This window comes from Lissotriton helveticus, chromosome 3_1 (genome assembly GCF_964261635.1).
Source record: "Lissotriton helveticus chromosome 3_1, aLisHel1.1, whole genome shotgun sequence".
NCBI lineage: Eukaryota > Metazoa > Chordata > Amphibia > Caudata > Salamandridae > Lissotriton > Lissotriton helveticus.
The window spans coordinates 411,529,347-411,542,863 of NC_136061.1; the positions used below are offsets into that span (position 1 = coordinate 411,529,347).

Sequence of the window (13,517 nt, forward strand, 5' to 3'; positions counted from 1 at the left end):
GTAGCAGATGCATGCCTCCATTTCATTTGTGACAACAAGGCTTACCTGTGGTTACTGCCGGAATGGGGGGAGATTATGTCATTTGAGAGTGGTTCGTCCCCATAGCCGACACATCCTAAAGACTATGTCAGCAAATATCAACTATAAAAGAGTGCAGTTAGAGGGAGAAGGTAAAGAGATAATACTGATATTCTGCTCAGGAGTTTGGTGATTTGACACTAGGAATACCACCTATGTTAGGGGTGGCTGGAAGCAACAATAAATGAAACAACAAGTGCTCTAGGAAACATCACAGTAGAGATGGTAGCTATGAGATAAATAATACTTAAAAGTCATGTGGTGATGGATAAGCTTCTCGCTGCAAAGGGGGGTATCTGCAAAATGATGCATACTGAATGCTGTACATTTATCCCTGATAATTTACATGATATTGGAATACAAGTTCATAATGTTGCTGTACATACATTATGGGATGACCATTCTTTACTGTTTGGTACATGGGGTTAGAGTTTACTGAGTATCATATTGATTATCGTCGCTGCAATATTGGTTGTCTGCCTGTGCATGAATATCCTCCCTGTTTGTAGTCAAGCCTGTGCTTGGCTGTGTACCCCCACCCCTAGCAATATTCCTTTTTCAAGTGCCATGGTTCAGCATGACCATAAGGTAATGGAATTAATGCATATAGATATTGATTGATTCTGATATTAATGTTGAATTAATGTTGAACATGTGTTCAAAGGGTAGATATATTTTTTGAACAACTGATTTGCCCATTTTATAAGTGGTATGTCATTTTGCAGCTCATGCTATTACATTGTTCTTGGTTTGTGACAAGAATGAGTCTCTGTACATGCTGCTAATGGTGCGCAAATACCAGGTGCTGCATGTTTTTTAGCTTGAGGGTTTCTCAGAAGGCGCTTGCAGGCAGTCCCGGTGCACCCCGGGTGCCCTCCTGATTATCATCTGACCACAATTATCTATTCTAATCTCCTACCCTGCTCGAAATGTATAAAAAGCAGCTGATTGTAACCCTCAGCAAAACAGTGCGGTTGGTTGCTGGCTGTTCTCACTTAAGCAAAAGTAAATAAACTTTGCTTCCAGACTGCTTACAACTGTTTGTCCGTGCTTTATTTAGAAAGGAAAGTTTTCTCTAACATTAGAATGAAGGTATTCAGTGTAATGCCTTTGCTCTTACTCTAAACTGATGGTCAAACACCCTGTCATCCATTGTCAGATGCTGCAGAAAGCTTTAATAAGATCACTGCGCAGGACGCCCTTGATCATTCTGATGTAGGGCTTGTTACCTATTATCCAGCACTGGTTCCAAAAACCTGCTTGATAATCTGAAACTAGAATACTAATCTCAAAATAGCCCTTTAAGCTGAGCAGTGATAATAGATTCAGTACGTTTACCCAAAAAACGTATTGTAGAAATTAGACTACAGTTCACCAGTAAATTAAAATCTAACCCTGATTTTCCAAAAGTGGTAATTTAATAGCATTCTTTAATGCAGAGGAATAAATGAGTAATTTCACGAAATCATGAATTATACAGTAAACATCATAAGATGAAAGAGATAGATTTTTCTTTACCACAGAGTCAGTAAAAGAGTCACCAGGTATCAGGACTATCACTCTGATCTAGATGAACACTTACATTTAGATATGTTTTAGAGAGATCAAATTCATTAAGTGCTTTAAAATTCCTTTGTACACAAATAATTTCCTTCAATTGAATAGGGTTACCTTGGTTAGGCATCAGAGTATCAATCTAAAATCTAATGTATGATCAAACAACAATAACAGAGAGATTGATTTATTTATGTCATCCATCTTGAAGTCTGGTATCAAATGGATGACCTGCTTTATGAATGTGTCCATCTGTCTGTTTAACCAAGCTAACTGAAACAATATGAGCTGTTCGATTACGCCTCCTGACTTCTTAACAGTGGTAAGAACTTGGTGGGAACAGTGAAGTAAAGGCACAAAACATTAATTATTTCTGTGACGACATAGAGATAAAGAAGCAAGCAATAATGTATCGATTAAAGTAATACAATGAAGATAAACAGAGTGTCTTTCAATATATGGAGCTCCGAAGAAACTAAATCACACAAGAACACATACGGACAAAGCACTATTGGAAAACAAATTACCTTTGCTAAACGAGGAACTGTGCTTGGCGACTGGAAATGACCTAGCTGGCCGCAACTGTTGTTTCCCCAAGAGAACACCTGTAAAGTTCAATGAAGAATGTCAAGGGCTAACTTTGAATGAAGAAGGACATTGGTTAAACATCATAATGATTTGCAAACCTCACTCCACGCGAGATGCCCAGGGGCACACCAGGGCGTTGTCCATCAGGAGACCTTGAGTGTGCAGGCCGATGTAATATTCTCAGCTTCCCAGTGACTTACAGCACCATTTAGCCTGGGCCACACATTTGGTTTTACTTACTTTTATTCCTAAGTAGGCAGGTAAGTCTACGGTAAGCCTCCACACCCTCAATATTTAGAAATATACAAAGGTCTCCTGAATAAAGCCTTCCTTGTCCCTTCGTGAATAATTACTTTTCATTACAATGTGGGTGGAAGGCCATCAATTTACTTTAAAGTACCATTCAATCAGCAAAGGTTTCCTGAAATACCAACAGACCCAGCTGACAACAGTAACCCGCAAAAAGAATTGGTAGGGGAGAAGTGCATCCTTACGCAACAATCTACATTCCTACCTGCTACACACAAGAAAAGCCATAGCCAGACCCACCAGCTGGTCGCGAATTGCGATTTCACCACACAATTAGGCAATGAGCACGATGGCTGCAATTAAATGCCCAGGTACCTGAAAAACACAAAAGCGTTTGTTCCCGCTCAGTAGTGCAGTAGAAGGTTAGGCCTGCTGTCCCTCCCACAACACTCTTTATTTTTTTCTCCCTGCTGCTAAGTGCTTGAACAGCTGGGGGTCTCACATGAAATGCAGGGAGACATTAGGCGTGGCTAGTAAGACTGCTAGGGGGGGTCCGATTAGTAAACTTGTTTCAACTGAGAACATAGCAGTTCTGAATTCGAAAATTAACCTTAATATGGTCCGAATTTAACAGAGGTTAACAGAGACCAAAGGGACATGGCAAACCAACGTTATACTCCTTTTATTTAACCAACAGACCTACTGAGGTGATACAAAAGTTAGCGCTTCAAAACAGCATTTCGTGAAGCAGTCTTTGGGTCATCCACGAAAACAATTATCAAAATTAATTAACTCAAGTTATTAATTAAAGAACAAGTAATTGATTATTTGAGGGGACTAACGAAAACTGATGCTAGGAGTGCACTACTGCACCTGCACCTCTATAGCATCTCCTAAACAAAAACTAGGATCGGCTCCAATCCCACTGCCATTGGACAGTGGTTAAAGCAGGAAAACAGAATGTTGGTAATCATCTGGCCAGATCAATGATTTACGGACTGCACAGGATGGCACAAAGCATTAAAAGCACTGGGGGCAAACATCATAGGCTGTATATGTAGAGTCCCTGTTTACACAGTCCGTGCCAAGGCTAGGTTTAGTGCTCCAGCAAGATCAATAAGAAGCTGTATATCAGTCATGTTTTGTTGCACCTCTTCATCTCTGCTCATGTTTAAACTAATAGCTGCTTGACAGAGTATCATCTTTTTCTTCTTAGACATACTGTAGACATTATCCACTGTGGAACTAAATCAAATTCCTCACACCCTTGAATGTTTGATGTCTGTCTATCATTTACAAGCACTTGGAAGCTGTTGATTTTATTGCATGTTCAGAATGTAACTGGCTGTTAGAGGTATAATATATTGCTCCAGGATTGCCTGCCTTCAGATATTAGCCATTGTGATATATGCTTACATTCATGGGTTCTTCTAATGATCCTTTCTTAGATTGGTCTTAAAAATATGTGCAAGGTACAAGCTGATAATACAGTTCAGGGGGACAAGGGTTTGCTGTAGAGATGTTTGCCTTATGTGCAGGTCATAGGTTTGAACATAGCAGTTTTTGCAATGATTCAGAATTAGCTTTCCCAACAAAAGGAGCACTCCATCTTACATCTTTCACTGGACCCCAATATTGAGAGAAAGTGCCTCCAAAAAAGCCTATGCTTGCCTGGTAATCCTGCATTTCTTTCCAAAAAGACACGTGTGTGAACCTTCTGTTTTACTGCCTGTTAAGCCACCACGCTAAATTCTAAACTGGTTAACATCCGGCAATTCACAGAGCCATTTGTGCACTAAAGTCGGACTTGTACTTGCCAATAGCTTGGTAAATACATGCATTATGTTCACTAAATGTGAACTTGCACTCTTAAATAATTTAACTCAAGTGCCATATCACCTTACGTTGTAATACAGAGTACTTCAGAGCTCACATATTTGTAGGTGCTCTCATGTGTGCTATTGAGGTCATTAACACATATTAAAGCACTTAGCTCCATTTTTGTACAGCGCATTGGATACTCATATGTTTCAAGGCTCTCTCATATGTGCTAATGAACAAAAAGGAGGATCAGTGAAAGAAATTATTTGTCTAAGATCATAAAATTTGGTTAAGCAGAAATCTGGAATATAACCCATATTTTTTTTCGTTTGATGCTGTGCAATTCAGCAACTAGATGGGTATTCAGTTCTTTAAATGGGCAGGTACTACCCGCTACAGCTTTGTCTTTAGTCTTGTGGGTTGAAATTAGAGCATGGCTTCATACTATTGTGATTAAGAGACAATACATGACAGCTTTTTCCTGGAGATTCACTTTTTGTGTGGACATAACTATTAAATGTCACTAAAATAAGGTAATGCAAAATGTAACAAAAAATGCTATAGTGCACTGCAAACTTGCCTGTTTTGCGCTGCAAAAATGTTCTATTCCATACCGCAATATCCTGCAGGGTCTGCATTACACTTAACTACTCGGACATCCATGCTCAAGTGCTCTAAAGGGAAAGTTACTACCAGCAGTAAGCCTTCATAGAACAGACACAATTAATGGTACAACCCTGCCACAAATTAAAACAATATTTGTTGACACATGACTACCTGAGAGGTGTCATCAGCATTTTACCTGGGATCTGGCAGTGAGAGCCAAAGTATGGTGGCCACCAGCTTCTAGATGGGTCACCTCCTTCCCATCCAAACTTCTCACACAGAGTGGCTGAAGCCTGCATTGAGAAAAAGTTAAGATATAAATGTGTTCTGCATCTCACAGATCTACAACTATATGCTTAAATTCCCTTTTGTTATTTGTTAACTATTAATGAGTGCGTAACACAATATCAAAACACCCACTGGAATATTAAAGAAGGTCCAGTTCTTTAGGATATATCCATTATATTGAACTTAGAAGATGGACCCTGGCAGTTCTACTTCCATCATTTCTGCTGATGTGTGACAATGGGCTCAATGGCGGCAAAGACTCAGCAGTGTGATAGTCACTGTCAGAGCCAGCCCAACAATGGCTGTGCTCTCTAGTGCCAAACTACAAAAGAGAATTCACATAATCCTCTATTGCTGTTTAACTGAGCCTAGGTAGAGTTAACAAATATGAGCCTCTAATTACTGACAATTATCTTCAGCCCCACACCACCCAACGAAGGGAACCCATAAAGGTGATTTCATATCTAGAAAATGCGACCCCAGTGCTAGAGAAATGATTCCCACCACACCTTTCTAGACGAGGCATTCACCAAATACTAAATCCATGAAATAATACAGCAGTTATCATCAGGAAAAGTGCCTGGGCCAGATAGCCTCCTGACCGAATTTCATACGTTATACACTGACATTCTAGCTCCAGTACTTCTCGCTGTCTTCAATGACGCGCAATAAGCAGGGCACCTCCCTAGGACTATGCATGAGGTTCTTATCATTGCACTGTTAAAACCAGGAAACCAGAAAAGTGTGATTCATACAGACCTCTCTCTTTAATTAACTATGATGAAAATATTCTGGCAACATTACCTGCCAACAGACTTACTCATCCAGTGCAACACATGGTACATCCTGATCAGTTAGGTTTCATTCCTGGTTGGTTCACCTCCTATAACTTGAGATCGCTCTTTAAAGTTCTACAGGATATAGACACAAATTTTAATGCAGTGGTGTTCTTCTTAAATGCCACCAAAGCATTTGGGGCCAAACGTGCGAAGACATTTTGCATTTCCTAACGGTGCAAATCGCAATTTCGGGTTGCTAGGAAATGCAGAATGCCTTTTCGGTATGTACGAAAGGTATTTGCGGTGGTGCAAAATGCAATTTCTCTTCAGCAGAAATTGCATTTTGGAAATCACCGAATATGAATTTGCAGATAGGGATTTCCAAATAGCGAATCACTTACCATATGTACAAAGGATATCCTAATTGCAAATAGTCACAAAATTGGCATTTAGGAAATGCAATTACGATCATTCTGGATGGTATCCAGGTACAAACTATAAAAAGGTCCCCAAAAGGCATCTGGTTCTTTCAGAATGGCGACCCTTTATGTTTTGGCGAGGAGGATGAGGATTTTGTCTGGCAGGCACAGAAGGAGGAGAAAGAGGCAGGAGAGAATATTTAGAGTGAGGGTCACCCTGTTTGAACAGATAGAGGAGATTTTAAAGAAATACAGACTCAGTGAGGTAATCCTGGACTTAATTGCTGAACTACAACCTAAGTTTCAGACCCCAACACTCAGGAGCAATCAATCCCACCACATGTGCAGGTATTTTGTTGCCTACATCTCTTAGCTTCTGGCAGTTACCATAAGGGCAATGGGGGTGTTATAAAGGGCCTTTTCCAGTTTTTTGTCGCAGGTTTCTGGACATCATAGTACCCTCCTATAATTGCAACAGGCCAAATTAATATTCTACCAGGTAGCAGAGTGGAATGTCATAGGCTGTGTTGATGGCGTACGAGTTACTTACCTTCGGTAACTATGTATCTGGTAGAGACTATTCTAGCCGCAGATTCCTTAACGTAGAATTATCCCCAGCCGTGAGACTGGATCCGGAAACTTTTTGCCACAGCATCCCTGCGTGCCGGGGGCACGGCATCACGCGACTCCGCCCAGGAGTCCGCGTACGTGACATCAGCGAGGTCACATAAGTCCCACCCGGGCGCGCCTACCTCAGTTTTCTTCAGAGAACTTTTCTGCGCCACAACGCGGAACCACCAGACAAACTGTGGGACATGGGAAGAGTGTGCAAAAGCAGAACATTGGAAAAATGGAATGGTGAGGAACAACATCAGCATGGTCAGTGCCGGACACTGCCATACTCAAAGGCAGGGAAAGTAAAAGAATAGAGAAAAGCACAGCCCTGAACCGCCACCATACAAACAGGCCCCCTCCCTGTATAGGGAATACAGGTTAAATGTAATAACAAACTGAAGTAGGATGGTAACCCAACCAAGAACAGCGAAGGGGAACCAGTTCCAAGACAAACAGGGAACAACAACCCCCCAAGGCAATCCTAACCCAGGGTACAACAATCCCCCAGGAAAAAAGGGCAAGGCACAGCCAGGCAACCCCAACCCAAGGGGTAACAGAGGGCCAGGACCTTAGAACAAAGAGGAACGAAGGGAGGGCAAGCCCCAAACCCGGAGCAACCAGGGCAGGGGAGGCATAGGAATACCTGAAGACCCATCCTCCAAGTGTCAAAGAGGAGGAAAGGAACAAGTCAATCAACCTGCCAAAGGGGGCAGAGAATACATCTACAAAGAAATAGACATCCCCCTGGGAGGCAAGTGCAGAAGACCAAGCCAAAGGACCTTGCAGAACGGGGAGGAAGGGCAGGCCGTGAAGGAATCTGCGGCTAGAATCGTCTATACCAGATACATCATTACCGAAGGTAAATAACTCTTACATCTGATAGAGACTACTTGCCGAAGATTCCTTAACGTAGAATAGATACCTTAGCCATACCCAAGGGAAGGAGGGTCTGCGAAGGACCCCACCAGCCTGGACATAGTAGAGGGTCCCACAGGGAACTTGTCCAGGGACAGGGTGAAGAGCCCAGTCCTCCCAGGCAAGGGGGGAAACCCACAAGCAGATCACCACCGACCCCAGGAAGGGTGTGGCGAAAAGAAAGAAAGAAGAAGAAGCCCAGTCACTTTCAACAGAGGAACCAAGGGCCAGGCCAGGGAGGCCAAAGCACTCCACGCTCCTACAAGGCAACAGAGCTTTCATCCAATGCCAAGCAAGAAAGGAGAAGAAGAAGACAAACCTAGAGGGCCCGAGCATACGAGGGAAAAGAAGGCGAGTTTACCATGGGCGAAAGGCAACAGCCCAGACAGAGCGGCGCCAGCAGGAATAAGCCGCTGGATGCAGGAGAAACAGGCCGGGCCCCCGGGGGACCGGGCAGGCCACATCTGACAAGGCAGAATACAGAACTAGCCCAGCCTCCAGGACAGGAGCATGAAGGCAAGGAAATGCCCAGACACACCAGGAGGGGCCTGCGCATGACCTAAAGAAGCATCCGCAACATACATAAATGCCATGGAGAACAGAGGCCCGAGGGCGACTAGAACACCCTAGCAGAGCGTAAGCTACATAACAGCTACCACTACCCCACATAGGGTACGTTAAGTACCAAGATATGGGAACCCTCTTAGGAAGAAACTTCCGCAGCAGGTGAAAAAACAAAAGAGCCACGGGTATAAACCCCAGCAGAAGGCTTGCAAGCAGCCCAAGGGAAAACAGAAGGCCTAATCTCAGGGCCAAGTCTGTGTAGACAACTCCAGCAAAAACACACACACACAGGCAACAAAAGGGCCGTCCAGCAGCCAACAGCGCCATAGTCCCAGCAAGGGGAACCAAACAGCTATAAAACACATTTCACCGCAAGGGCAACCGGCCCAAAAAAGATCCAGAACCAGCTCAACTCAGCAGTTACTGAGGAGAGGAAGGTGGAGGAGGAGGATAAGGCGGAGGAGGAGGACGGAGCCCTGCAAGGAGACGTTGGATGGCAGAGTCAGCCAGGGCATGGAATAACAGGTTACCATTGAAAGGAAGATCAATCAATTGCTCCCGCACATTTTTAGGAAACATGCCATTCCGAAGCCAAGCATGGCGACGGAGGGCGACTGAGGAAGCCATGGCTCAGCTCAGCACCTCAGAGATGTCCAGAGCGGAGAGGAGAATAAACACCGCTAGCTCCCGGCCATCTAAAGCATGATGCCGCAAGTCCACCTGAACAGACTCCTGGGAAGCAGCGGAGCCCAAGGACTCAGCCGAGTCCCACAAACAAGAGGAGGCCCTAGCCAACATGCATAAGGTGTTCAGGGCTCGCAGGGCAGCGCTGGTCGAGGCAAACATGTTGCGCCCCCAAGAGTCCAGCCAGCGGGCCTCCCAGGATGTCGGAGTCAACAGTGGCGGCAAGGAAGGAAAAACAGTCCGCAAAAGAGAACTCGAGGCAGAGGGGTGGAGGGAAAGATACGCCGGGTCACGCGGCGCCGGGACGTGCCAGTGCAGAAGGTGTTGGGTCCCCTGAGTCAGGTCGCCTCCAAGTCCCCATAAGGGAGGAAAGGAGCGAACCTTCAAAGGGAAGCAACAGCTCCCTTCCACCAGAGCCCTGGTGGAGAACCTCCAAGAGATGGTCCGCCGGAAAATGAGCAAAAAGGGTCACCCATGCGCAGGATACCCACAGCCGGGGACACTGCTTGAGCGAAGGCTGCACCCGCCTCCGTAGGGCCCAGCGGTGGAGAAAGCAGCTCTTCCGTGGGTGACGGCTGCAAACTAAAGCGGCCGTAACCGAAGCCAATCGGGGCAGGCAAAGGCCAGACCTGGAAGTCAGAAGGTACCGAAGAATGGGGAACCTGCCGCTCCTCCGGCGAACACCCCGGTCTCGGAAAAGGCAGGGTGCCGCCCTTCGATGATGCCGGCGAAAAAGACACCTCACGGTGGCCCGTCCCCGGGGAGGATGACACCAGAAGCACCCAACCTCCGGAGAAGAGGGGGCGTCCGAAGACTAATCCGCAGCACGACCTCTGTGTGGAGCCGTAGAGTCCGCCGCCTGAGGCAGGATGCCAGCACCATCCAGCGCTGAAGGAGACGGCGGATAGGGCCCCTCCAAGTCAAACTGCACAGAGGAACGAGAGGGGCTGGGGGAGTGACACTAAGCCCTCCGCTAGCCTAGGCCCAGGATGTAACGGAGGTGGTCTGGCGACCCATGCGGCGGCGCCAGGGACGATTCATCCTCCAACACGCCCTCCGATGAGGCAGCCGCCCGCGGGATGGGACGAGAAGGGCCTGTAGGGGGACGAGGGGTCCCCGCCCCACCTCGACCCAAAGCGGGACGAGGAGGTCCCACCGACCCATGTGGCGCCGCCCGGACCAGTAGGTGCCGGCACCGGGGCGGGTCAGCTCAGCCATGGACAAGGCTTCTGCCTGCCCAGAGGGCTGAGCGGGGCTCAGGGATGCGACCCGAGCCCAGCGACCTCCCGCAACACCACAGGGACACACCTTCGTGAGTTTACAGCGAGGCAGAGGTGCCATGGTCCGAAGGAGGGACCCCAGAGGAGCCACACCCCAACAGCATCACATCCTCCAGGCCTGGATCCGAACCAGTCCGTGCCGGGGCTGGAGCCACTGGCGGCGCCGCGGAGTGTCCAGCGCAAGGCAAGGGATCCGCTGACGCCCCAGGAAGAGAAGGAGGAGACGCCAGCCAGGCCTGCAAAGACGCCACGCATGTCTCCATCTGGACTCTCGATGCCCAGTCACCGGGAAACGGTGGATAGGAGGACGACACGCGGGCCGCATCACCAGTGGAGAGTCCACGCCCCCGGTAGGTCGAACACCGGCCCCGGGGACAAACTGCGACACTTACCCACCAGGGAGTGACGCTCTCGCGACATCGGAGAGGGGTGAAGGTGACGACAACGGCCGCTTCTGAAGCCATCCGCCAAGGAAGATCGAGGGGAGGAAGCCGACCTTGAGAGACGCGCTGAGAGTAGTTTCATCCGGCGCTCCCGCCGCGATTTCAGCTTCAGCTGTTGGCACTCCTCACAATCAGTGGTGCTGTGATCTTCCCCCAGACACCACATACAAACGAGGTGAGGGTCTGACGCCGACATAAGATACCCACACGACGTGCAAGTCTTGAAGCCCGAAGGCATTCGCACACTGTTCCACAAAAAATAATAATCACAATGAGACAGGAAAAAAGGGCCTAAGACAGGCCCGAACAAGACTGGATCCGCGTTGCACGCGGAAAAGAAAAAAACTGACATAGGCACGCGGGGTGGGACTTATGTGACTTCGCTGACGTCACGTATGCGGACGACGCCTGGGCGGAGTGGCGTGATGCCGTCCACCCGGCGCGCAGGGATGCTGTGGCAAAAAGTTTCCAGATCAAGTCTCACGCCTGGGGATGATTCTACGTTAAGGAATCTGCGGCTAGTAGTCTCTATCAGATACATATATTAACATATGTCCCCCCTCAGCAAATGAATTCATATACACAAACAGAAAAAGCCCACACTCACTTAATGTGAAGGTAGAGTGTGATGAATCCTGTATCATAACAGACCTGTTGCCAGATTCCCAGACAGCAACCATGACTCCTTCATGTTCCGTCACAATGGAGGTTTTATTCTTAGGTTACAGAATCGCTGATTCAATTAAATTAGTGGCCAGAAATGTTTGTGCAATGTGACCTAATGCTTTTCCTTCTCATGCTCTAAAGGAGAAAGTACATTTGCCTTGCGTCCATGGATACTTAAACCATACCATACTCCAAGAACAAGAAGTGAAAGGCAGAACGTCAGGGCACACAGGACAACGGGTTCCATCATTGAGAGGACCTTTGGGATATCGAAGTCCAGGTTCTGCTGCCTTCACAAGACTGACAGATCACTACTGTATAGACCTGATCGCCACATGTGCCATACTACACAATATTGCCATTGAGGGACATCACACATGATGGTAATGCAAGGTGTATAATTGAAAGATCACCTATTATTCAGGTTGTGACAATAATGGAGCTCTCCTACATGAACAGTATCCAATGCAGATGTAACATTGTGTCAACTAGGCAACAAAGTATGTAATTACAAACCCAAAAACAGTAGACTCGTGACTCTGAGTGTGCAGTAGATTCACTTCTTCCAGCCTCTGGAGTTCAGTGCCTTGTCAGCAACACTGGCCTGTGGAAGTGTGGACATTTCAGACCCAGAAGTGTTTCGGCGTCAACGCCTGGTACTGCATGCCTCCTGCATAGATGTGCCACTGAGGCTAGCATCATCTTCGCTCTCAGGCGGTGGACACAGAGGTTGAGTGCCTGTATATTTTCAAGGTCTGTGTTCCCTTGAACTAGCCCGCGTGCAACGTCCTGACAGCAGTGCCCCTCGTCAGTCTGTATGTTTACAGTTCTCCTTGCTAGAGTTGTTGTTGCTTCTGCCAACCACTTTATGGCACAGGTGAAGGCTTCAAAGGGTGCCAGGTACCGCCTGTGCCTCTGTCTCTGCAAACAGTGCTCTTTCTCCATGGCAGTAATCCACTAGTCCTTCCCTTTCAGTAAATGCTGCATCAAGCTTGACATCCTTAGCAGATGCCCATTGACAGTCCTGATTTGCTTGGTTTGCAGGCACTGTACAGAGATGATGCTCTTCACCGGGCCATCAAACACAGGAGAACCCTCTGCATGTAATCTGACACACTCTCATTGTTGAATGTTGCTGGTTGGCTTCTACGCGGTGTGTCCTGCCCACAGATGTTGTTGTGTCCCTGCTGTGTGAATGTCCCTCATCAAAACACCCACAAAGTCTTGCAGTGATGAAATGGTTGCTCTCCTAGCAGCTGGAGTTGAAGTTGGAGTGATGGGCATAGGAGTTGGCAATGTGCTGTCCTCCATTTCCACGTGTGTCATTAGCTTCTTCAGTCTCAATTATTTATGACACGTCCTGGGTGTGATCTGTGGAAATGCATATATATAGTTAGTGTAAAGAACAAGTTACTTACCTTTGGTAAAGATGTATCTGTAAGAGTCATAGGTTAGTTGTAGATTCCTTACTTTAGAATTACCCCCAGGCATCAGATTGGATCCGGAGAATTCTTTCTTATCAGTACCCCTGTGCGTCTGTAGGTGGCGTCAGTCGACTCTGTATCCGTCGTCGTGGTCGCCAGGTTGACATTGTGGTGCCTACTTAGACGCCACCCCTGCGTACTGACGTCAGTTCTGACACAACTTCCCAAGCCGGAAGTGCAGAGCCATGAATGAAACTGGACACTGATGCATCATAACCAGAGCCCTGCAAGGAAGTCCTAACCCTAGGGTCAGTTCGAGGAGCAAGGGGGATGGGTGGGGCTGTAAGGAATCTACAACTAACCTATGTCTCTTACACATAAATCGTTACTGAGGGTATATAACTTTTTCATCTGAAAGAGACAGATAGTTGTAGATTCCTTACCCAGCAATACCCTCCCCAGTGGTGGGTCTGCGAACTAAGTTCATACCTGAAAGTCCTGGAGGACCGAACGGGCAAAATAGCCGTCCCTCCGGACTTGGATG

General features: G+C 46.9%; 1 protein-coding gene across 2 annotated transcripts in view; it reads right to left on the bottom strand.

Annotated features, from left to right (window-relative positions):
* ALS2 (alsin Rho guanine nucleotide exchange factor ALS2) overlaps nucleotides 1–13,517 on the bottom strand; it is a 1,284,778-nt gene that overhangs the window by 948,023 nt on the left and 323,238 nt on the right. For both annotated transcript variants that reach the window (XM_078680222.1, XM_078680224.1), the window contains 2 exons: nucleotides 5,093–5,189; nucleotides 2,160–2,237 (listed from right to left, as the gene is read on the bottom strand). In XM_078680222.1, the coding sequence (XP_078536348.1) occupies nucleotides 2,160–2,237; nucleotides 5,093–5,189 (175 nt within the window). The remainder of the gene's footprint in view (nucleotides 1–2,159; nucleotides 2,238–5,092; nucleotides 5,190–13,517) is intronic.